Source organism: Salvelinus fontinalis, chromosome 26 (assembly GCF_029448725.1).
Source record: "Salvelinus fontinalis isolate EN_2023a chromosome 26, ASM2944872v1, whole genome shotgun sequence".
NCBI lineage: Eukaryota > Metazoa > Chordata > Actinopteri > Salmoniformes > Salmonidae > Salvelinus > Salvelinus fontinalis.
Genome location: NC_074690.1, coordinates 10,076,165 through 10,101,931, shown reverse-complemented (window position 1 = coordinate 10,101,931; position 25,767 = coordinate 10,076,165). Strand labels below are relative to the sequence as shown.

General features: G+C 43.5%; 1 protein-coding gene across 1 annotated transcript in view; it reads left to right on the top strand.

Annotated features, from left to right (window-relative positions):
• Nucleotides 1-25,767, top strand: part of LOC129823623 (mucin-2-like) — a 65,101-nt gene that overhangs the window by 26,565 nt on the left and 12,769 nt on the right. The window contains exons 2-5 of the mRNA XM_055882480.1: nt 270-373; nt 597-751; nt 16,784-16,952; nt 19,260-19,387. Coding sequence (XP_055738455.1) covers nt 270-373; nt 597-751; nt 16,784-16,952; nt 19,260-19,387 — 556 coding nt within the window. The remainder of the gene's footprint in view (nt 1-269; nt 374-596; nt 752-16,783; nt 16,953-19,259; nt 19,388-25,767) is intronic.

The window sequence follows — 25,767 nt, the reverse complement described above, 5'->3', positions numbered from 1 at the left end:
TCTGTAGTTTAAACCAGCACCTTTCTGACTACACCAACCATTAGGTGGTGCTTTTTTTTCACCCTGGCTGAGATAATTAATGTGCATGTTCCAGTCTGAATACGAAATGACTGATGTTAATGTGTTCTTTCTCCCTACACCGTATTATGGCTGCCCTCTGTGTGTGTGTGTGTTTCAGAGGGGTCCGGATAAAGCAGAAAACATCTGTTCTTTACATTGGATGGCCAATAGTAGCCTAACCTTCATATGTTCTTGATCTTCCATTACAGTGGAGTCTGGTGTGTGACTCGGCATGGAAGGTCCACATCGCTAAGTTCTCTCTGCTTGTGGGCTCCATATTCGGATACCTGGTCTTTGGGGTCCTGGCAGACTGGTGAGTTTTTTATTTCTAACTACTTCATAATAAAGTTATTACATAATAAATTTGAATAGACATTCAGTTCAGGAGTGTTCAGTGTGTTTCTTGCTAATGCGCTGAAACAATAAAATACCTTAAGGGGCAGACTCGAAGTCTTTAGCTTGTATTGTTTAAATATGGGACATCTCCCCCCCTTGTCTCTCTCCCCACCCCCCCCCCATCCTCCCTCCATCCTCAGGTTTGGTCGCCACCCGGTCCTGATCATCTCGGTTCTGTTCATGCTGGTGTTCGGTTTGACCGTGGCATTCTCGGTCAACGTTCCCATGTTCAGCACCTTGCGCTTCTTCGAGGGCTTCTGCCTGGCAGGCATCATCCTCTCCCTCTACATCCTCAGTAAGTCTTCAGTAAGTCCTGCAGGCCTAGTACACCATGCTTTTCTCCATGCCTTTGCTATGCTGTACAGTCAATTGATTTATCTGTTTAGTGAGTATTTCAATTAGTGTTGTGGTAATGGATGTGCTGCAGTGTGGGCAGTTGTTGGTTTCCATAGCCTTGTCTTTGTGGAGTGTGTTATATTAAACAGACCCCCATGTCTTGAGTTGGCGTTGGGATTCTATATATCAACAGATGGTGTTATGACTGAGTAGGGCCATATTACCTGACTAGGGGCTACATCCCAAATGGCACCCTATTCTCTAGGGCTCTTGTTGAAAGTGGTGTACTATGTACAGTAGGGAATAGTGCCATTTGGGACACAGACTAGGGAAAATCCTAGTGACGAGGTGTAAATATGGTGTGAGGGGTGTTCTTTCCAACAGCTGCTGTTCGTTCTAGTTGCCTGTAAACTGTTAGGACAGGCCTCTGTATCACTGGAGATGACTGCAAGCGTTTCAGAAGGAGCTGTGGAAACATATCGCCCCATAGAGAGAGAGACACTGCCTTTCCGATGTGGGTTATGTAGATGCTGGTCCTAGCTATTGATCTGTGTTGTCACTCATCCCCATTTCCACCAGGCCTCCTCGTTGATAGAGATGACTGCAAGTATATGTACCTGTGTGGAAACCTAGGTTGTGTCTAAAATGGCACCCTATTCTCTATGTAGTACCCTACTTTGAACCGGGGCTCTGTGTCAATAGTAGTGCACTATATAGGGAATAGAGTACCACTTCAGATGCAGCCCTAGCTTTTCCAATGTGGGTCATGTGGAGGGTCAGCAGAGGGTCAGAGGCTGTTGAATATGTACTAAACACAGAGGGAGGCAAAGCAGCAATAAGGTACCTGCAGCCTGTCTGGTCTATTACATGGAACACTGTCAGAGCTGTGTCAGGCTCACACTTTTGATGGGGTCAGTTACACTAGGTTTGTTTTGGTCTGAGTTATAGTTCTAGGAAAGACGACATCGCATTACTGGTAGACAGAGTGGAAAGTTATCAAAAGGTTTTAAAAAAAAAGGTCATCCCAGCTTGACTTTGCCTGTGTTCCTGTGGAGGCAAATACCCTTGATCAAAGTGCCTTTCAGTGTAAATGTAGCCTCTGATAGCATACAGCTTCTATTTTAGAGGGTGTGACCTCCTTCTGAGGAGGTATCAACTGACAGAGAATTGCTGACTTTCCACTTTTTGGAAGTCCCTCCGAAGCACTCCCAACAAGTGCAGAACAGCTTTGAAATGAGTGCAGTTTTTCTAAATCAAGTTCACTTCCTTGGTTTGTCCTCTCATTACTGTTAACCAATAGACTGAGTGACAGATACTGAGATAGAAACAGAGGAGGTGGCAAGTTGATCATCTGTCTGCTCCACTGTACTCGCTGGCCTTGCCCACTGCAGTGCTTCACTGGAATTGTGTGTACTGTACACTCATAACAGCCAGAGAGATGAATCCTTGTGACCTTTTCTCTCCACAGTAAAGGTTTGATGAGTGATAATCTGCCCTAGAAAGCCGTTCCAGTCGGTCCTGGCGCTCATTCCCATTGAAATGCATTTACCCAGCTAGCGAGGAGAGGGTGGGGGGATGGGGTGAGGAGGAGGAGATGATAGCGTCCTGATAACTAGTCTTGTGGTTGATGCGTGGGGGGACGGAACGGAAGGGGGGCAGAGCCAGAGGGCCCCTTCTTGATTTACTCCACACTGTCTACCTTGAAAAGCCTCGCAGCGTTCCCAAAATAGATGGCTGGGACCTTCTGTCAGTTTGTTTTGTGTTTGATAATTGCATTCAATGGTTGGTTGTTTACATAGCTTTCGCAAAGTCATCTCACACAGTATCTAGTCAGCATACAGTATGTATGGACACAATTAAATTAAGGCCCACCCTCTTTTTGTCTGTCTCGCCAACTCTTTTGTCCCTCTCCACCCTCTTTTTCCCTCGCTCTCTCTCTAGTCTCCACCTCTCCGCCCTGTCTTTCTCTATCCTGTTTTTCCACTCATTATCAACTGCCATCAGTGATTGCTGAGTAAATACTGTAGAGTGTACGTACGCTTTAAGGAGTGCCACTGAATCACTCCGGCAACGGTGGTAAAAGACTATGTACGAACCTGGAGTTCAAACCGACTGCATTTCATTCTCCATCAGTGTTGTTGAGGAACACACAGCAGAAAGGCAGAGCAAGGATATGGGGATTTTCCATGAAGGTTATGTGCTGAGAGGATTCATTATGTCGGGACTACATTGGCTGTCTACTTGTTAACACTTTCACACGGTCATCACGCATTTAGAATGATTGGTATAATTGATTTGTAGCATACCCATGGTTTGGCTGTACTATATTTGCTTTACAGATTTGTCTAGATTATGTCTGAACTCGCCATTCAAGTTGTGCAAATGCCAACCAATAGAGTTTGGAATAATTACTCTATGGAATGGGTGGAGTTTTCTTAATTTTTTACCAGCTAGTCAAGTCATTTAGCTATACCGTTGCCTATATTGTTGTTCTTAATGTGGAGGCGGTATACGTCACATTCTGCGTCTCCCCTCTGTATTGCCACAACTCTACTAATGCGGGTTCTCTTCAGATATTGGCACTGTTGTTATCCTAACCCTCTATATCACAAAATACGTAATACTGCTATGTACAGGAGAGGTATATTTAGACTTTCCAAAAAAGTTATATTCACAAAACATCTACATTTTTCAGGGATAATGGTAGAATTGGGGATGCCAGGCATCTAGGCTCTCATATCAACACAGCTGAGACTTGGGGTGTGGGAAAACCTGGGAAGAACCATGTAGTATTTGGGTCAAGGATAGTTCAAGATGTACTGTTAAGGAGTGTAGGCGAGGCTACTCCTTTAACGTCCAAGGACTTTATGTTCTGTTCAGAGGTAACTGGCTCTGGCAACCAACAGTCAAATACTCAATCTAAACGTGAATCGATTCTCAATTGCCATACGGTTGTAGAAACATAAATCCCTCTACTTTCATATCACATCAATATAATTTCAAATTTGCTAAATACACTGAGTGTACAAAACATTAAGGACACCTTCCTAATATGTAGTCCCCCCCCCCCCCCCCCCCCACCACCACCAGAAAAGCCTCAATTTGTCTGGGCATGGACTCTTCAACGTGTCAAAACCTTTCCACAGGCATGCTGGCTCATGTTGACTCCAATGCTTCCCACAGTTGTCACATTGGCTGGATGTCCTTTGGGTGGTGGACCATTCTTGATACACACAGGAAACTGTTGAACATGAAAAACGCAGCAGCATTGCAGTTCTTGAACCAATCCGTTGCACTTGGCACCTACTACCATACCCTGTTCAAAGGCGCTTAAATCTTGTCTTGCCCATTCAACCTCTGAATGGCACGCATACACAATCCATTTCTCAATTTTCTCAAGGCTTAAAAATCCTTCTTTAAGCTGTATCCTCCCCTTCATATTTTTTCTGTGTATTTTTGGGGGGTATTTTATTAGGATCCCATTAGCTGTTGCAAAAGCAGCAACTACTCTTCCTGGGGTCCACACAAAACATGAAACATAATACAGAACATCAATAGACAAGAACAGCTCAAAGACAGAACTATATACATTTTAAAAAAAGGCACGCGTAACCTATATATCAATGCATACACACAAACTATCTAGGTTAAATAGGGGAGAGGCATTATGCCGCGAGGTGTTGCTTTATCAGTTGTTTTTTTTTAAACCAGGTTTGCTGTTTAATTGAGCAATATGAGATGGAAGTTACATGCAATTAGGGTTCTATATAATACTGTACACTTTCTTGAATTTGTTCTGGATTTGGGGACTGTGAAAAGACCCCTGGTGGCATGTCTCGTGGGATAAGTGTGTGTGTGTCAGAGCTGTGTGTAAATTGACTATGCAAACAATTTGGGATTTTCAACACATTAATGTTTCTTATAAAAAGAAGTGATGCAGTCAGTCTCTTCTCAACTCTTAACCAAGAGAGACTGGCAGCATAGTATTTATATCAGCCCTCTGATTACAATGAAGAGCAAAACGTGAAGCTCTGTTCCGGGCCGCAGCTTAACTAGGTCTTTCCTTGCAGCACTGGACCACACAGCTGGACAATAATCAAGACAAAACTAGAGCCTGTAGAACTTGCTTTTTGGAGTGTGGTGTCAAAAAAGCAGAGCATCTCTTTATTACGGCCAGACTTCTCCCCATCTTTACAACCATTGAATCTATATGTGTTGACCATGACAGTTTACAATCTAAAGTAACGCCAAGTAATTTAGCCTCCTCAACTTCAACAGCCTCACCATTCATTACCAGATTCAGCTGAGGTCTAGAACTTAAGGAATGATTTGTACCAAATACAATGCTCTTAGTTTTAGAGATGTTCAGGACCAGTTTATTACTGGCCACCCATTCCAGAACAGACTGCAACTCTTTGTTAAGGGTTTCAGTGACTTCATTAGCTGTGCTTGTGGTTACTGATGTGTATATGGTTGAATCACCAGCGTACATAGACACACATGCTTTGTTTAATGTCAGTGGCAGGTCATTGGTGAAAATAGTAGAGGGCCTAGAGAGTGGTACACCACACGTTACATGTTTGACATTAGAGAAGCTTCCATTAAAGAGAACCCTTTGAGTTCTATTAGATTGCCATATCGTGGATTCAGAGCTGAGATTGAAAAGCCATAACACAAGTTTTTTTTCAACAACAGGTTACGGTCAATAATATCAAAGGCTGCACTGAAATCTAACAGTACAGCTCCCACAATCTTCTTATTATCAATTTCTTTCAACCAATCAGTCATTTGTGTCAGTGCAGTACATGTTGAGTGCCCTTCTCCATAAGCATGCTGAAAGTCTGTTGTTAATTTGTTTACAGATAAATAGCATTGTATTTGTTCAAACACAATTTTTTTCCAACAGTTTACTAAGAGCTGGCAGCAAGCTTATAGGTCTGCTGTTAGAACCAGTAAAGGCCGCTTTACCGCTCTTGGGTAGCGGAATTACTTTGGCTTCCCTCCAGGCCTGAGGACAATGACTTTCCTCTAGGCTCAGATTAAAAATATGACAGATAGGAGGGGCTATTGAGACAGCTACCATCCTCAGTTGCTTTCCATCTAAGTTGGCAATGCCAGGAGGTTTGTCATTATTGATTGATAATTTTTCCAACTCTCCCACACTAACTTTTCAAAATTGCAGTGCTTTCATTATTAGATTTTTTTTATGCATGAATACAATTGCTCACTGTTCGTTGTTGGCATTTCCTGCCTAAGTTTGCCCACTTTGCCAATGAAATAATCATAAAAATAATTGGCATCATCAAATGGATTTGTGATGAATAAGCCATCTGATTCGATGAAAGATGGAGTTGAATTTGTCTTTCTGCCCATAATTTCATTTCAAGTCCTTAACAAGTGACATCAATAAAGGATCATAGCTTTCATCTGCGTTCACCTTGTCAGTCCATGTCATGGAAAGAGCAGGTGTCCTTAATGTTTTCCACACACAGTGTACACAGTTTTAACCTGTTTAACACAGTTGCAGCCGACAGTATTAAAATATGTCAGTTACAACACTTCTGGGATCCTTCTTTCGTTACACACAGGTATTCGGAGATGCTAGATGGCTAATTAGAACAGGTGGTCACCTCTGTCTTCCGTAAACAAGTGCTCTAACATGGAAATATGGCTGTGTGGGAACCTAACCCTATGAAGCTGTGTAGTAATTTAACCTTTTCTTTTAGTTTTGACAATTCTATCTTGCTGATATGATGGTTAAGTTCCGAATGTTTACAAAACCGTATCGCAAGCGAGGCATATCCTATTAATGTTTAGACGGAGCTTCGGGGCAGTGTTGGAGCATCGGTGTATATGGCAGATATGTAAGTGAATAGACTCTTAACGCGCTGGCATTACCGTCTATGAATGTGCTGGGTCAAGGGTACCATGATTGGACCAAGGGAATGACCATACACTAAAGGTATTTCACCGTGGTTATGTCACCTTGCCTTGCACTCCAAGATTTCCCACATCAACGGAATTCTTTCTTCTTCCTTCTCCTAAAGTGTGGCTGTGAGTGCGTAGTCATAATCCTGGGAGTCTGATTTTTGCTTTGTTAATCGTACACAAACGTCGATCTAAAGAGAGGGACTGTAATCCAGGTAAAACCCTGCAGGGTTCACTGTCAACAATGATATTTCCCCATGGAAACCACCATGTAAGCTACTGTCTTGTCAGTGTGGTTTCATCTTACCTAGAGACAGGACGCAGTGCTGCACGATATAGAGCTGATTGACATACTCTCTGTGTGACTTGTGATTTCTGCTTGTGACTCAAGGCTCTGGAGTGTGTATGACAGTAATTCCCCTTTAATTACGTAGGAAAGGTGCTCCCTTCCATCTAGCTTCCATCTGTTATTCCCCGCCTGAAAGTGTTGGACATGGTATGTTTGGGCACTGGATGCTGCTTAGGGGCCTTACTGTACCTGTATGAGGAAATACTGAGGGTATGGTTACTAAGAGAACATAACCAACCTCCTCTGTTTCCCTCCCTTAACTATATCCCCAGTGCCTGCCAGCCAGCCATTCAGTGAGCTGTACGGTGGGCGGTAAGCCCCGGTAGGGGAGAGGTTTGTGTAAATGCCTTTGTTCGCTCCGCTGCACTGGCCTGTCAGATTCAGCCATACTGCAGGGGCGGACAGGGCTGATGTGAGGCTCCTGACACAACCTCTATCACAATCCAGACGAGGGAGAGGGAGAGCAGTGGGAGAGACAAAGGCAGCGCTCTAGAGAGACGGAGGGTGGGGAAAATGGAGCGAGGGATAGGAATATAGCTCACTATCTATGTGTTGACTCATTATTACTCTTTTGGTGAGGATTTGATGTTATCAATCTATTTTTTTTTTTATGCTGGCACACGTGTGAATGTTTGCTGTGCTAATGTGTGCATTTATCTGCAAAGGCCAGGTTGTGTGCACTCCAAAGCAGTGGGCCATATTAAGACTAGCACATCCATATCCACCCTATTTTTAAAACATAGCAGAATCACTAATCAAATGAAGTGCTATTTCTACCTCAGAGTTCCATCACTGACGATGCCAACAGTATGTTAACATTTTTGCGCTGTAGCATCAGTAGGCATACAGTATGTTAGCATTTTTGCTAGGGTTATTGTGCTCAGGTGCTGTGGGTAGCCTTAGCAAGCTAGATTTGTTTCTTTCCCTGTGTGTTATTGTTAGCTCATGTCTTGCCCCAGCTATGTAGGTCACTTTACTTTTTTCCCAGCCTGTGTTGCGCTTTGAATTCAACTATTTAACTAGTCTTAATTTTTATTGTTTTAGCTAGGTCATTGGATACATTTAGTTGCCTATATTGCCAATTTATTCTTTTAACTTAATGAATCGTAAATGTTGACGACCATACTCTTATTCATTAGGCTAATCACAAAAGTATACAGTGTATTAGGGAGATCTCAGTATTTTGTATATCTACAGCACATAGAAATCATATCAACCCTGAACATAGGCCTCGGATTGTTGCTTCATATACTGTATCATTCCAGAGCACATGTGATCCTGGGATGTTGAACAGTGTCTAAGCAGACGATACTTGATGATATCACTCTCTGGCTGCAGTGTATTCCCCAGGCTTGCCCCCGCCTGCCACGCTCACGACATACTCGTGTTGTCTCAGGACTCTGGCATCTTGTTGAGAGATGAGCTGGTAGAGCTGATGATGTCACCAAACAGCTAGCTAGGAGTGCCCCAGCCCTGTGTACTAGTAGGAATCACAAGTTTGTGTGTGTAGAATTATCCAGATTTGACTACATGTTGCTGCCAAATGCCTAACACTTCCTTATTATTGAAAACTTGGGTTATATTTCACAAAGGGTTAAGTTAGTCAACTTTTACACTCATTAAGAAATAACTTAAAAATAATTGTGATTATTTGATTGATTTAACTCGTCTATACTCTCCTCATGTTTATAAAGATGGAATGAGTTAAGTCAGTTACTTTGAATCACTGCGTCCTCTACGTGACCATATTTGTTCATCTATTCATAATTCAACACCTCCAGATGAAAGTCATGTGATATTCTCACCGGGAAATCTAGTCTTGTGACTTCATCAGGAGGTGACTTCATCACGTTCTTGCTCTTTTTGTGCTAAAGGAGCAGAGTTGTATCTTGATCACTGTGAAGCAGTGACATTAAATGAAATGTACTCTTGACTATCTGATCAGTCCATCATTCCAGTCTGACGTGTTGTAGTCTTTATGCTTACAACCCTTACTGGACTGTATTGATTATTCTGTGTAGTTACAACTTAGAGACACTAGAGTCTGCACTCACTTCAACTTAATTACATACATAGTCCTACTCCTAGCTCTAATGTACAGATAAGAATCTGCTGTACATCTACATTGCTATACATTTAGCATTGCACAGAGAAACTGAGAAGATGCACAGGAAAACACTTATCTACTCTTAAAAAGTAGATGGATGACGGCGTATCCCCTGTTTGCCATGCTCTATCCTGGTCTGTTTCCCCTCTGGGGATGGGATAGTAAAGCTGGTTTATTCAGACAGGATTTGGGCCAGCTCTGTTCCCCTTCCTGCTGCAGTATGTATGGCTGGGTTCTGCTGCTCGGACAGATTGCCTGTCGGTTATTAGTGTGTGTGTGTGTGTGTGTGCATCCGTCCGTATCCAGATGATTAATCTCCCAGTACAGAGGGAGAGAAGAGACTGAAGTGCAGACAGACATGGAGGGGGGTGGGTTTGAGTGAGTGAATGTGTCTGTGGTAATGCTGAGACTGAGTTCATGTCGGTGACCCTATGTGAATGTAGGAGCTCCCATGGTGCAGAATGTACGAGTCTGGGATCCGTATACTGTAGCTTCCATGTCATTTTATATTTTTCATTAATTGATTGTCTATGGGTCTTAGCAAGCAGTTTCTTATCAACAGATAGTATGTTGATGGTGTGACCATCTGTAGAGCATTTACAGATGGATTATCCAGACTATCCCCCAAAAATGTAACGGGATGAGTTAAAGCTGAATGATGGAGGACCCTGACTTAGCTAGCTGAAAGTGCATCGGCGACGTAATACCCACAGCAACGATTAAAACATTCCCAAACCAGAAACCGTGGATTGATGGCAGCATTCGGGTGAAACTGAAAGCGCGAACTACTGCTTTTAACCAGGGAAAGGTGACCGGAAACATGACCGAATACAAAGAGTGTAGCTATTCCCTCCGCAAGGCAATCAAACAAGCTAAGTGCCAGTATAGAGACAAAGTAGAGTCGCAATTCAACAGCTCAGACACAAGAGGTATGTGGCAGGGTCTGCAGTCAATCACGGATTACAAAAAGAAAACCAGCCCCGTCGCGGTCCAGGATGTCTTGCTCCCAGACAGACTAAATAACTTGTTTGCTCGCTTTGAGGACAATACAGTGCCACTGACACGGCCCGTTATCACTGCAGCCGAGGTGAGTAAAACATTTAAACGTGTTAACCCTCGCAAGGCTGCAGGCCCAGACGGCAATCCCAGCCGCGTCCTCAGAGCATGTGCAGACCAGCTGGATGGTGTGTTTACGGACATATTCAATCAATCCTTATCCCAGTCTGCTGTTCCCACATGCTTCAAGAGGGCCACCATTGTTCCTGTTCCCAAGAAAGCTAAGGTAACTGAGCTAAACGACTACTGCCCCGTAGCACTCACATCCGTCATCATGAAGTGCTTTGAGAGACTAGTTAAGAACCATATCACCTCCAACCTACCTGACACCCTAGACCCACTCCAATTTATTACCGACCCAATAGGTCCACGGACGACGCAATCGCAACCACACTGCCCTAACCCATCTGGACAAGAGGAATACCTATGTGAGAATGCTGTTCATTGACTACAGCTCAGCATTTAACACCATAGTACCATCCAAACTCGTCATCAAGCTCGAGACCCTGGGTCTCGACCCCGCCCTGTGCGACTGGGTACTGGACTTCCTGACGGGCCGCCCCCAGGTGGTGAGGGTAGGTAACATCTCCACCCCGCTGATCCTCAACACTGGGGCCCCACAAGGGTGCGTTCTGAGCCCTCTCCTGTACTCCCTGTTCACCCACGACTGCGTGGCCATGCACGCCTCCAACTCAATCATCAAGTTTGCGGACGACACTACAGTGGTAGGCTTGATTACCAACAAAGACGAGACGGCCTACAGGGAAGAGGTGAGGGCCCTCGAGTGTGGTGTCAGGAAAATAACCTCACACTCAACGTCAACAAAACAAAGGAGATGATTGTGGACTTCAGGAAACAGAGGGAGCACCCCCCTATCCACGTTGACGGAACAGTAGTGGAGAGGGTAGTAAGTTTTAAGTTCCTCGGTGTACACATCACGGACAAACTGAATTGGTCCACCCACACAGACTGCGTTGTGAAGAAGGCGCAGCCTCAGGAGGCTGAAGAAATTCGGCCTGTCACCAAAAGCACTCACAAACTTCTACAGATGCACAATCGAGAGCATCCTGTCGGGCTGTATCATTGCCTGGTACGGCAACTGCTCCGCCCACAACCGTAAGGCTCTCCAGGGGGTAGTGAGGTCTGCACAACGCATCACCGGGGGCAAACTACCTGCCCTCCAGGACACCTACACCACCCGATGTCACAGGAAGGCCATAAAGATCATCAAGGACAGCAACCACCCGAGCCACTGCCTGTTCACCCCACTATCATCCAGAAGGCGAGGTCAGTACAGGTGCATCAAAGCAGGGACCGAGAGACTGAAAAACAGCTTCTATCTCAAGGCCATCAGACTGTTAAACAGCCACCACTAACATTTAGTGGCCGCTGCCAACATACTGACTCAACTCCAGCCACTTTAATAATGGGAATTGATGGAAATGTATGTAAAAATGTATCACTAGCCACTTTAAACAATGCCACTTAATATAATGTTTACATACCCTACATTACTCATCTCATATGTATATACTGTACTCTATATCATCTACTGCATCTTGCCATCTTTATGTAATACATGTATCACTAGCCACTTTAAACTATGCCATTATGTTTATATACCCTACATTACTCACCTCATATGTATATACTGTACTCTATACCATCTACTGCATCTTGCCTATGCCGTTCTGTAACATCACTCATTCATATATCTTTATGTACAGATTCTTTATCCCTTTACACTTGTGTGTGTATAAGGTAGTAGTTGTGGAATTGTTAGGTTAGATTACTTGTTGGTTATTACTGCATTGTTGGAACTAGAATCACAAGCATTTCACTACTCGCATTAACATCTGCTAACCATGTGTGTTACAAATAAAATTTGATTTAATTTTGACTATTCTAGGATGATCTAGGGTTGCACTAGGATCAGTTGAAGCAGAATGAATGGGCCATGGAGGACACAGGTTTAACTATCTGACTAAACTAGGATCAGTTTGTGCTGAATTATGGAGGTACAAAGGAATAAAGGCTTTATAAAGGCTTAACTGAACATGGATCAGTTAGTGATGTATAGACCTGGCCCACTAGACATTAATGAGCGCTGAGATCAGCCCTATTTCTCAGAGAGACAGATAAGGATGTCTAGGCAGGATAAATGGTGGATTTTCTCAGCCAGAAGAGAGGAGGAAATCTGTGACTGGCTGGGAGATTCACAGCAAGGGCTACCACGGAACCCCCTCCGTCCTTCTGTTCACGTCTTTCTCTTACCCCTCTCCCTTCCTCCCCTCTCTCTCTGCTCTAGATGAGTTAAGGTGCAGACTCAGTGCTTCCTCTGAGCAGGGTAAAGTTCACTTTTGTGCTGGGTGTACATTCCCACTGGCTGATCTGCAAACTTCCTTTCCTCCTTCTCTTCATTCTTATCTCTCACCCCTAGCCCCCTTCCTCTCCCCTGGGGCGATATCCCTCCCTATCAGAAGTCCCAGAGTCATGGATGGATGGGGACTTTCTATCCCATAGCTTGATACTGTAGTAGGCCCATATTGCTGACTCAGTTTTATTCATGACTCACACTTTCATGATACGTAACATTTGCCCAGTACCGTCCAATGTTCCATAAGCACAAAAAGCTTATTTCTCTCAAATGTTGTGCACAAAGTTGTTTACATCCCTGTTACTGAGCATTTCTCCTTTGCTAAGGTAAGCCATCCACCTGACAGGTGTGGTATATCAAGCAGCTGATTAAACGGCACGGTCATTACACAGATGCACCTTGTGCTGGGGACAATAAAATGTGCCGTTTTGTCACACAACTCAATGCCACAGATGTCTGGAGGGAGCGCGTAATTGGCATGCTAACTGCAGGAATGTCCACCAGAGCTGTTGCCAGAGAATTACATTTTCAATTCTTTAGCATAAGCTGCCTCAACGTCGTTTTAGAGAATTTGGCAGTTCGTCCAACCGGTCTCACAACTATAAACCACATGTATGGCATTGTGTTTGCTGATGTTAACGTTGTGAACAGAGTGATAATACACAGCCCCATGTCGCATGAATCTCTACACAATTCCTGGAAGCTGAACATATTCCAGTTCTCCCATGGCCTGCATTCTCACCAAACATGGCACCCATTGAGCGTGTTTGTGATGCTCTGGATCGGTGTACGACAGCGTGTTCCAGTTCCCACCAATATTCAGCAACTTCGCACAGCCATTGAAGAGGTTTGGGACAATATTCTGCAGGCCACAATCAAGAGCCTGATCAACTCTATGCAAAGGAGATGTGTCATGCTGCATGAGGCAAATGGTGGTCACACCTGATACTGACTGGTTTTCTGATCCACGCCCCTACCCTTTAAAAAAAAGTATATCTGTATTCCCAGTCATGTGAAATCTGTAGATTCGGGCCTAATGAATTTATTTAATTTTACTGATTTCCGTATGAACAGTAACTCAGTAAAAACTTTGAAATTGTTCCATGTTCCATTTATATTTTTGTTCAGTATACAGTTGAAGTCGGAAGTTTACATGCACTTAGGTTGGAGTCATTAAAACACAATTTTCTACCACTCCACAAATTTCTTGTTAACAAACCAAAGTTGTGGCAAGTCAGTTAGGGCAACTAGGGCAATTGTTTACAGACAGGTTATTTCACTTATAATTCACTGTATCACAATTCAGTCAGAAGTTTGCACATACTAAGCTTTTAAACAGCTTGGAAAATTCCAGAAAATTATATCATGGCTTTAAAAGCTTCTGATTAGGCTAATTGACATCATTTGAGTCAATTGGAGGTGTATCTGTGGATGGATTAAGGCCTACCTTCAAACTCAGTGCCTCTTTGCTTGCCATCATGGGAAAATCAAAAGAAATCAGCCAATCACCTCAGAAAAAACATTGTAGACCTCCACAAGTCTGGTTCATCCTTGAGAGCAATTTCCAAATGCCTGAAGGTACCACGTTCATCAGTAAAACAATAGTTCTCAAGTATAAACACCATGAGACCACGTAGCCGTCATTCCGCTCAGGAAGGAGACGCATTCTGTCTCCTAGAGATGAACATACTTTGGTGCGAAAAGTGCAAATCAATCCAAGAACAACAGCAAAGGACCTTGTGAAGATGCTGGAGGAAACAGGTACAAAAGTATTTATATCCACAGTAAAACGAGTCCTATATCGACACAACCTGAAAGGCTCTTCAGCAAGGAAGAAGCCACTGCTCCAATACCGCCATTAAAAAAGCCAGACTACGGTTTGCAATTACACATAGGGACATGGGAGGAATGGGTCAAAATTCACCCAACTTATTGTGGGAAGTTTGTGGAAGGCTACCCAAAATGTTTGACCCAAGTTAAACAATTTAAAGGCAATTCCCTAAGACAGGGAATTTTTACTAGGATTAAATGTCAGGAATTGTGAAAAACTGAGTTTAAATATATTTGGCTAAGGTGTAAGTAAACTTCCGACTTCAACTGAATGTCCGTGTGTACTGTATTTAGAAGGAGCGGGCCCTGGGAACACAAGTGTGTTACACACACACACACACACACTCAAACCCAGTAGCCGGGGTCAGTGAGGCAAGGGGGGAGGGCATGAGGAGATCATGTGATTGCTGGGGAAAAGTCAGTGGTCAGATATTGTAGTGTTCTCAGAACAATGGGCCTTCTTTGCCTCACTGGACGTTCAGTTCTTGAAGTTGCATGCTCTATTAGGATCCCACACTGTGTTACTCAACTGCTTGTATTGGTAGAGGCAGCAAAATAAGAAGATTATCGCTTTTGTTGGTAAGGCTACCCCTAGTCAACCTTCGATGATATCACCCTGGCGTTCAATGAGCACCTTGTCACCAAAGCCCTTTTATTAGTGCATTTGGTCACTCCTGTCACCCTGGCTTTCTGTGAGTGTTTTTGCTTTTGACATCAGCTGAGCGCTTCTTTGTGTCAGCAGGCAGGGAACGGCCCGAGCTAATGGTTGGCGGTTCGGGTCTGGAGCAGGGAATTGTGGGACTGCTGATTTAGGAGGGGTGGGGAGGATTAGGGTCAGCTGGAGTAAGGTGCTCAGGTGGCCCCCACCTTCACCCCTCAACCCCCATTCTGCCCCTTCAGGAGTTTGTTTGTGTGTGTGTCAGGGGATGTGTGTGTTTCTGCATGAGTGTCTTACATGTTTTCATACGTAGTAATTCTGTACAGAATGTTCTGTTAGTGCGCCCGTATGTGTGATCCTCACAACCACATAACACCAAACCAATGCTATTCCCATTGACCCATGATTTTACTCACAAAACTCCCACTGAGCTACAGGATGAGGTTACTCCAAAACCCAACATTCCCCCCCCCCCTCCTCTCCTCACTCCTCTTCAGTCTTAGCGTGGTCGTTCCAGCTGTGTTACTGTTAGTGTCAGTTTGAAGTTACACCAAACCCAACACTCCCTCTTTTCTTCCCCCCCTCCTCCCCCGTCTCCGCTCTCCCCCTCTTAGCTTGGTCGTTCCAGCTGTGTTACTGTTCCACGAACACAGAGCATTATTCATACTAGCTAGGAGGGCAGATCCTAATTGAAATTCCAGGCTTTTCTTTGGGAGTGGAGCGGAGCTACAGCCTGCAGACACTGTATTATCCCGGCCCTGTCACCTTGAAAGACCCATCTGGAGCTGGGCCGCGTGCTCCGGCTGCAGAATGCGGCCGCCAGAAAAGAAAACACAAGTCAAAAAGACAGGAGGAGAAGTAGAGGAAGGAATGAATGGAGGACAAAAGGCTGAGGGAGAGAAAGGGGAGGAAAGAGGCAGAGCAACTGTTACAGTATTAGACACCTTGCCTGCTTTTAATATATTGTATAATGTGTGCTGCTGCAGCGTCTAGCTAGCTAAGGGGCTGAGTTGTGTGTGTTTCTGCCGGCTAGCGAGGTGGTGGCATGCATGCTAATGACTGTATGAATGAACCAGGATCTTTCTTATCGTAGCTGGGGAGAAGTAAGTACAAGTTGGTCATCATTAGTTCACTGCAATGGGCTCAGTTCAGGGCAGTGACTCTTCAGTGCTCTTAAGACAAAATAAGCAAATATTTGACGTCATATTCTCTGCATGATAATTGCCGATTTATGCCGTGGCGTCAGTCATACAATGTCCCTGATCTTACCTCGGTATTGCATCAGTTCCAGACAAGGTAATTAGACAATGTTCACGATAGTGGCATCGGTATCAGGATACCTCCTCTCCTTCCCATGGATGGAGCTGTGTAGTGGAGCTAGTGCCACCACTCTCCCCTCTGTCCACTCTCTATGTCAAGTTGTGTATATGTGGGGGTGACATTGTTGACCTTTTGTTGCCTCTGCACCATCTATATCATAGATAAAACTGTCTATCATAGATGGAGCTGTGTCTGTGATCAGAATCTGTGTCTATCTGTATTTTAGTTTGACTCGTAGGCTAACGTCTCTCCTCTCTCTTTCTCCTCCCCTCCCCCCCTGCGGTCGAGCTCTGTCTGGAACTGTGACTGTGCCTATGTCTGTATTGTAATATTACTGACTCATGTCTCTCTCGCTCTCTCTTCCAGGGATTGAGCTGTGCCTACCAGCCTGGCGTTTCTCCATGACCATGGTTGCCAGCTTTGTGGTGCTGGGCGGGCAGCTCCTTATGCCAGGGATGGCATACCTTTGTCGAGACTGGCAGGTTCTGCAGGCCGTCATCATCTGCCCACTGATCCTCATGGTCTCTTATATCTGGTGAGGACAACACCTACTTTACTCCCCATCTCAGGCAAAGCACAAAACAGTTCTGGGACAGGCTATACCCACCACCTGCTATAATTTGGCATCTTAGTATTGATATATTTAGCTGTTTATTATACGGGTGATCCCATTGAGATTGATACTACTGATTTAATTTACTTGGTTAGTTGCTATAGCCTACCACTCCCAATCATCACACACTACAGATCGTGATTGGGTTATATTGTAGGCTAATGTGGGTTCTATTTATCCAATGCTTATATTATGTACACTACCGGTCAAAAGTTTTAGGACACCTACTCAGTCAAGGGCTTTTCTTTATTTTTACTATTTTCTACATTGTAGAACTATGAAATAACTATTAAGTAACACATATGGAATCATGTAGTACCCAAAAAAGTGTTAAACAGATTTTTAAAATAGCCACCCTTTGCCTTCATGACAGCATTGCACACTCTTGGCATTCTCTCAACCAGCTTCACTTGGAATGCTTTTCCAACAGTCTTGAAGGAGTTCCCACATATGCTGAGCACTTGTTGGCTGCTTTTCCTTCACTCTGCGGTCCAACTCATCCCAAACCATCTCAATGGGTTGAGGTCGGGTGATTGTGGAGGCCAGGTCATCTGATGCAGCACTCCACTTTCCTTCTTGGTCAAATAGCCCTTATACAGCCTGGAGATGTGTTGGGTCATTGTCCTGTTGAAAAATAAATGATAGTCCCACTAAGCCCAAACCAGATGGGATGGCGTATCGCTGCAGAATGCTGTGGTAGCCCTGCTGGTTGTGTGCCTTGAATTGGGAAAAAATCAGTGCCTCCATTCTTTACGGTGGGAAATACACATGCAGAGATCATCCATTCACCCACACTGCGTCTCTCACAAAGACACAGCGGTTGGAACCAAAAATCTCAATTTTGGACTCATCAGACCAAAGGATAGATTTCCACCGTTCTGTCCATTTCTCGATTTTCTTGGCCCAAGCAAGCTCTTCTTATTGGTGTCCTTTAGTAGTGGTTTCTTTGCAGCAATTTGACCATGAAGGCCTGATTCACACAGTCTTCTCTGAACAGTTGTTGTTGAGATGTGTCTGTTACTTGAACACTGCAAAGCATTTATTTGGGCTGCAATTTGAGGCATGTAACTCTAATGAACTTGTCCTTTATAGCGGAGGTAACTCTGGGTCTTCCTTTCCTGTGACGGTCCTCATGAGAGCCAGTTTCATCATAGTGCATGATGGGTTTTGCGACTGCACTTGAAGAAACGTTCAAAGTTCTCAATGTTCTGTATTGACTGACCTTCATGTCTTAAAGTAATGATCGACTGTTGTTTCTCTTTGCTTATTTGAGCTGTTCTTTACATATTTTTTTAACCAAATAGGGTTATCTTCTGTATACCCCCTTACCTTGTCACTACACAACTGATTGGCTCAAACTCATTAAGAAGGAAAGAAATTCCACAAATGAACTTTTTAACAAGGTAAACCTGTTCATTGAAATGCATTCCAGGTGACTACCTCATGAAGCTGGTTGAGAGAATGAAAAGAGTGTGCAAAGCTGTCAAGGCAAAGGGTGGCTATTTGAAGAATCTCAAATATAAATATATTTTGATTTGTTTAACACTTTTTGTTGGTTACTACATGATTCCATATGTGTTATTTCATAATTTTGTTTTACAATGTAGAAAATAGTTAAAATAAAGAAAAACCCTTGAATGAGTAGGTGTTCTAAAACTTTTGACCGGAAGTGTATGTATGAAATGAAAGTGGGAATAGCGAGGCATGGGAGAACATAGAATTGGACATTATCTGTGTAGAATCAGAGGGAAGCTTCTTGGACCCAAGGGAATCTTCCAGGGGTGCTTCCCCACAGTAGTAACAGCCATAATAGCGTATGATAATTAATAGCTTAACATCCATTCAAAGGACCTCTAATGTACATGTTACTACAGCTGGTGTCTCCAAGGCCTGGGCAATAAATACTCATTCATTAACCACCATTTACCTTGTATTCACACTGTATACCTGATGAGCGGCAGGTAGCATAGTGGTTAAGAGCGAGAGTACAGTATTGCAGTTATTATCAGCTAGAAAGAAAGCATGAATGCACACACACACTCTCCCACACACACACACACACACACACACACTTTCCAGTACCCGGGAATTCCCACAGAGCCTGAGGAAGGAGGATAATATATTGAGGTTCCTTTCAGCCTCGTTAAATCCCAATGGGGGGAAAAAGGGACTAAATTGATTCAACGGTTCTTATTTTATTGAGCAGATTGTTCTCTTGTTTCCATGTAGGATCTTCCCCGAGTCTCTGCGGTGGTTGCTGGCCACTCAACAGTATGGCCGCTCCAAGTGGATCATGGGACACATAGCCAAGAAGAACCAGGTTAACACTGAGCTGGACACTGATCACATCCTCACAGGTATAGTACACAGGGGAGAGGTCATTCCTTTTTTAACTGCTCTACTCACAGGTACACTCATCTCAGTTTTAGAACTGGTGATATTAATGCTATGTAACTACTCAGCCCAAGACGTCAGTCTTCAGGCTTGAATTTCTTTCTGTGTATTTGCTGTGCATTTGCTGTGCTTTTGGTTATTTGAAAGTGGAGGAGTTTGTCTTCTGAAGGGAAAGGACTTTACATCTACTATTTCCCTAGCAAGATCAGCTGCCTTGTCTCTGAGACAGAAGTGCTTAGTCAGTCTGAATGGATCTGACTGACGGGGGAAATCCCCTTCCTTCCTCTATGCCTGGTTCCCATAGTAACAGTCCTCTCTCCTGGGGCCGAGGGAAATTGGCAGGGTAGTAAACCTACACCATGGCCTTCCGGATAGGACCCTCCGGACCCTTAATTAACTTTATTAGGGCCTTTCGAGGGTGGAGGGGGAGAGGCATTGCTCACAGACAACAGATGGGGCCAGGTCAATCACTTTGGATAGTGACTAGATACAATCATAGGCAGTGCCATACTGTAGGCAATGCCATATTTCTGCAGTGGACAAGAGAGAACTATGGTATTGACGCCCCTTTAAATATAACTGTTCTTCTGGGTGATTTTGTGTGTGTGCCCTCATTAATAGTCAAAAGTTTGGACATACCTACTCAAGGGTTTTTATTTTTACTATTTTCTACATTGTAGAATAATAGTGAAGACATAGAGACAACAACTGATAGACAATATAATTCACAGGGCTGAGCTTGTTTTATGCATGTTTGCATCATGCAGGCCTATGCAACTAATGAAACATTTACTTGTCTGTCATCACTATCATGTTGATTTAATTCATTCCAATTAATAATTTGGGATTGAAAACGTATAGCCAGCCCAGGTTTGAATATAAACCAAATTTGATCACATTCACATTTTCTCCTGACTCACAAATTGACTATAATTACGTAACGTGACCAATTTTGTTCACCCTGACCAGATGGGCAGGGCACATTAGTCTGAATGCAGCTGCTATTATTTGTAGCCTACAGTTGATCAGACTGAAATATAGTCTCTTTTTCATCCAATACAGCATGTCAGATCTCTTTTTAGGTAGCCTAGGCTGCTGCAACATTTATGAAATTAGTTTTCGCTTGTGTCTGTCCGGAGTGATTGTATTCTCACCTATGCTAAATAAATACAGAAAGAAAGTGGAAAGCTTACTTGAGCACGTGCGGGGAAAAAATGTGCTGCCTCAGCCTCTCTCTTTAATCTCACTGTTAATGGATGATGCGAGGGAAGCTATCAAGTCATTCTTTATTGATTTCGACATTCCAGAAAAGACTGTCGAAAGTTCCATATTTTCAGCAAGTAAAGCATTGTAACGTGCAATTACCGCTGCAAGCTCCTTGTAGTTGCCATTGTTAGCGGAACTGTCCATCTCGTCGTGTCCTCTAAAAGCCAATACGATAAGCAGTTAAGAATATCCATGTTTCTTCTTCCTTTCTCGTTGTGTTGCGCAGTTTGAATACGCAGACCTTCGTCCACATGATTAGGCGGCTTGATGAAAGGCTCCCACTTAACCAGCTATTCTTTTTATACAAGGTGGTATTGAACGCCCTCACCTTGTCATCCTTCTTCATGAAGATGATCTCAGGCAGAGGTCGACCCTCCCTTTTAATTCGCACCTTTTCCGTGTACCCAAGAGAATGAAGGGTTTTTCAACAAAATTTGTGGTAGCATTGGCCGCGACAACTGCACACTCGAGCTGGTAGCTAGCCAGCCAGCTAATGCTACTGAAGATAGCAGGGCAAATTGAAATAAATTGCACCAACTGGTCACACAAATAAAGTTCTAAAACCAAGAAAACTATTTATAATCTACCTCTTCCGTCACCTGTAATTTGAAGAAACGAATTTGAATTTAATAATATCCCCTAAACTGTCACTTTTCAATCTCTATCCAATAATGCCACCTGTGTTGTTAATAACATTTAGACTACATTACCCAGCAGGCTATGCGGGGGGGGGGGGGGGGGCAGGTGTTTGAAGAATGCCTTGCATGGCTAAACAAGGACTTTCTAGTTAAAGTCTATGTTCATTAAAAGTAGTTAAACCAACGCCCCGGTTTGTCATTATACAAGGAACACAAACATAACATGGCGTCAGATTGGTAGTCGCTATGACGAGACAGAGAAAACGAGTTACTCTGTTCAATTTTCATCCCAGAAATTTTCATTCTACCACAAGTCAAGTGACGTGAGTAGTCAAAGATGCTAGCTTGCAAGAGCTAGGGCAACGAGCCGCAACAACGAGTGACAGCAGCGAGAGCGAGGCTGCATTGGAACCTGTTGATGAGCAACATACTGAAGTAAGAGAAATTGACACTGTTCCTGTTCCCCGTCATAGATGGGCTTAGTCCTCCTACTCCTATGCAGTTAACAGGCAATCTAGCTGACAATTGGAAACGTTTCAAGCAGATTCAAAATCTACCTATCAGCCAGTGGAGCAGGGGGAGATGATGACAAATTGAAAGCTTCCATTTTTCTGCATGTTATTGGAAAGGATGCATTGGACATTTACAATAGCTTTCAGCAAGACGAGGCAAACTTGACATTGACTGTGCTAATATGAGGAGTACTTTGTACCAAGCCAGAACGTCACGTTTGAGAGAAGTTTTTCTCTCATGATCAGAAACGGAGTCAGTTTTGACCAGTATTTGCCTGAGCTGAACACACTGAGCAAAACGTGTGAATTTGAAAATCTGAAAGACTCACTAGTGAAAGACAGGATAGTCTGTGGCAAACTTGATAATGGACTCAAGGAGAGATTGCTGCGTGAGCAAGATTTAACTTTGGATAAAGCAGTGAATATGTGTCGAGCAGCTGAAACCAGCAGAGCACAAGCTTAAGAGCTGTGCAGGGATGAGATGTCAGGGCATGCAATAAAAAGAGAGGAGCACAACACACAACGCCTTACAAAACAAAAACAAGCAAAAAAGAGAGATCAAAACACTACATGTGTAAAGTCCCAAAAATTGCCCTGCAAATGGCAAATCGTGTAACAACTGTGAGAAAATAATTTCTCAAAATGCTGCAAAGCTGAGACTACAAAGAAAAAGGTTCACACAGTCAAGGAGGAGATTAAATAATTATTTGTTGAATATGTGGAATTATGCCATGCAGTAAAAGCTGAGTGGATTGTGCCATTGACTGTGAATGAAAGTATAATACCATTCAATCTTGATACTAGAGCACAGGTAAACCTGTTGTCTCTGGATGACTACAAAACACAAAGTGAAGAGCAAAATACACAGATGAAAATTAAGGTTACTTGGGAGAACGTATCAGTCAAAGGAAACTGCATAGTAACTTTACAGCACGAAGGAAAACAGTTCAAAGCACAGTTGCTGATAATGGAAGAGCGTGTACAGTCTATTCTAGGAATCATTGCATGTGAAAAGCTCAATTTGTTGAAAAGAGTGTATGTAGTGACATCACAGACTGAAAATGACCAAGAATCACTACTGGCTGTGTATGAGGATGTGTTTGAGGGTCATGGATGTTTACCAGGAGAACACAAAGGTACTGATGACAAAATTACTCCAGTTGTGCATACATGCAGAAAAGTTCCATTTGCACTGAGGAAAAAGCTCAAGGAGGAACTCTGATGCATGGAAAAGATGGACGTCATCACAAAAATGGATGAACCTACAGACTGGGTAAGGTCACTGGTTATTGTGGTGAAAAAGAACGGCAATCTCAGGATATGTCTAGACCCGAGAGATCTCAACAAAGCAATCAAGAGAGAGCATTTCAAGTTGCCAACCAGAGAAGACATAATGTCGCAGCTTGCTGGAGCAAAGTGGTTCAGTAAGCTTGATGCCTCATCAGGATTCTGGCAAATGAAGCTAGATGATGCATGCTCAAGGCTATGCACATTCAACATACCTGAGGGCAGGTACAGATTTCTTCATCTACCATATGGGATTCTCTCAGCGCCAGAGTTCTACCACAAGACAATCCACATGATCTTCGAGCACATTCCAGGAGTGGAGACGATGATGGATGACCTCATTGTCTGGGGGTCCACAAAAGAACACGACGCGAGTGTGAGACAAGTGCTGGACCTGACATGGAAAGTCAACCTAAAACTAAACAAGGACAAATGTGAGTTTGGTGTGAAAACACTTACTTCGTGGGAGACGTACTTTCACAGGATGGAGTCAAAGTAGACCGAAGGAAAACATCAGCCATCAACAACATGGAGCGCCCGAAGAACAAGGACGACGTGAGACGCTTCATGGGCATGATCACCTACCTTGCAAAGTTCATACCTCAACTGTCAGCACAGTCCGCTCCACTCAGATGTCTTCTGGAACAGCACCATGAATGGGAATGGTCCCATGAACAGGAAAACTGCTTCAAAAACCTAAAGAAGACAATCACAGAAGAGCCAGTGCTCAGGTTCTATGATCCAGAGAAAAGCACAAGGATTTCCGCAGACGCGTCAGAGTTTGTCCTGGGAGCAGTTCTTCTGCAACAGCATGACGACACATGGCAACCCGTCGCTTATGCGTCCAGAGCCTTGACAGGCGCAGAGACAAGGTATGCACAAATAGAGAAAGAACTACTGGCGAGCACATACGCATGCAAAAGGTTTCACCAATACGTCTACGGACGAGACTTCGAAGTAGAAACCGACCACAAACCATTGGTGTCAATCCTGTCTAAGCCACTGAATGATTGTCCAATGAGAATCCAGAGAATGTTGATCAGACTGCAAAAGTATAATGTGAAGATGATCTATACCCCGGGAAAGTTCATGTTCGCCGCCGACATTCTTTCTCGAGCAGTTGACAGAGAGCTTCGACACACAGAAAAACACAGATTCAGGCCTACGTCGACATGATTGTAGCATCACTTCCTGTGTGTTCTGAGAGAATGGAGCAGATCAAAAGAGAGACCGCAGCTGACCAAACAATGACAGAGTTGAAAGAAACAACACTGATAGGATGGCCTGCACAGAAAAACAACTGTCCAAGGAGAATACAGGACTACTGGATGTGCAGAGCAGAGCTCACCGTTGTGGATGACATAGTGTTCAAAGGCAACAAGATTGTCATTCCCATGACATTACGCAAATAAATGCTACAGAAAACACACACGGGCCACTTGGGTGAAGAAAAATGCGAACCATGAGTATGAGAAGTAATGCAATGAATGATCAAAAAGGACTGTTAGAGCCCCTGAAAGGCTTATTGAGAATTGCTTTTTAAATGGGCACCTGGACTGAATGTTTTGTTTATGTGAAAAGAAATAGAGCCACAATAGAGTATTGTTTGACAGACTATATTTAGTTGGGGGGAAAAAATACATCAGAATATGTTCATTGCCTTTCAAGTGATGAGAGCAATGTAAAAATATTGGGGGAAAGAAATGTGTGTTATTTGAAAATTGCGTGTTATGCAGGTTGAGTAAACAAATGGGATGTGACATGTGTAGTTACAGAGAAAAGTTGTTGTTTTTTTTAAAGGAAGGAAGATGTTATGTGGAAGGAAGGAAGATGTTATGTGTTAATAACATTTAGACTACGTCACCCAGCAGGCCATGCGGGGGGGTGGTATATGTTCATTAAAAGAAGTTAAACCTATGCCCTGGTTTGTCAATATACAAGGAACAAACATAACATCCCCAGCTCACTAAGCTTCTCACCACATAGAACCCCCCCCCCCCCCCCCATCATGCTCTGCAGCCCAACCCCAATAAAACGCACTAGGTTCATTCTCTGATCCTAATCCTATGATTGGATGACAACATATCTATTTGTATTTGTTATTTATATTTAGTTATTAGTTTACAGTACAGGAACAGTCAAAAGTTTGGATACACGTACTCATTCTTTATTTTTACCATTGTATACATGGTAGAATAATAGTGAAGACATCAAAACTATGAAATAACACATGGAATCATGTAGTAATGAAAATATATTTGAGGTTCTTCAAAGTAGCCAGCCTTTGCCTTGATGAAAGCTTTGCACACACTTGGCATTCTCTCAACCAGTTTCACCTGGAATGCTTTTCCAACAGTCTTGAAGGAGTTCCCACATATGCTGAGCACTTGTTGGCTGCATTTCCTTCACTCTGCAGTCCAACTTATACCAAACCATCTCAATTGGGTTAAGGTCGGGTGATTGTGGAAGCCAGGTCATCTGATGCAGCACTCCATCACTCTCCTTCTTGGTCAAATAGCCCTTACACAGCCTGGAGGTGTGTCGGATCATTGTCCTGTTGAAAAACAAATGATAGTCCCACTAAGCCCAAACCAGATGGGATGGCGTTTTGCTGCAGAATGCTGTGGTAGCCACCATCTC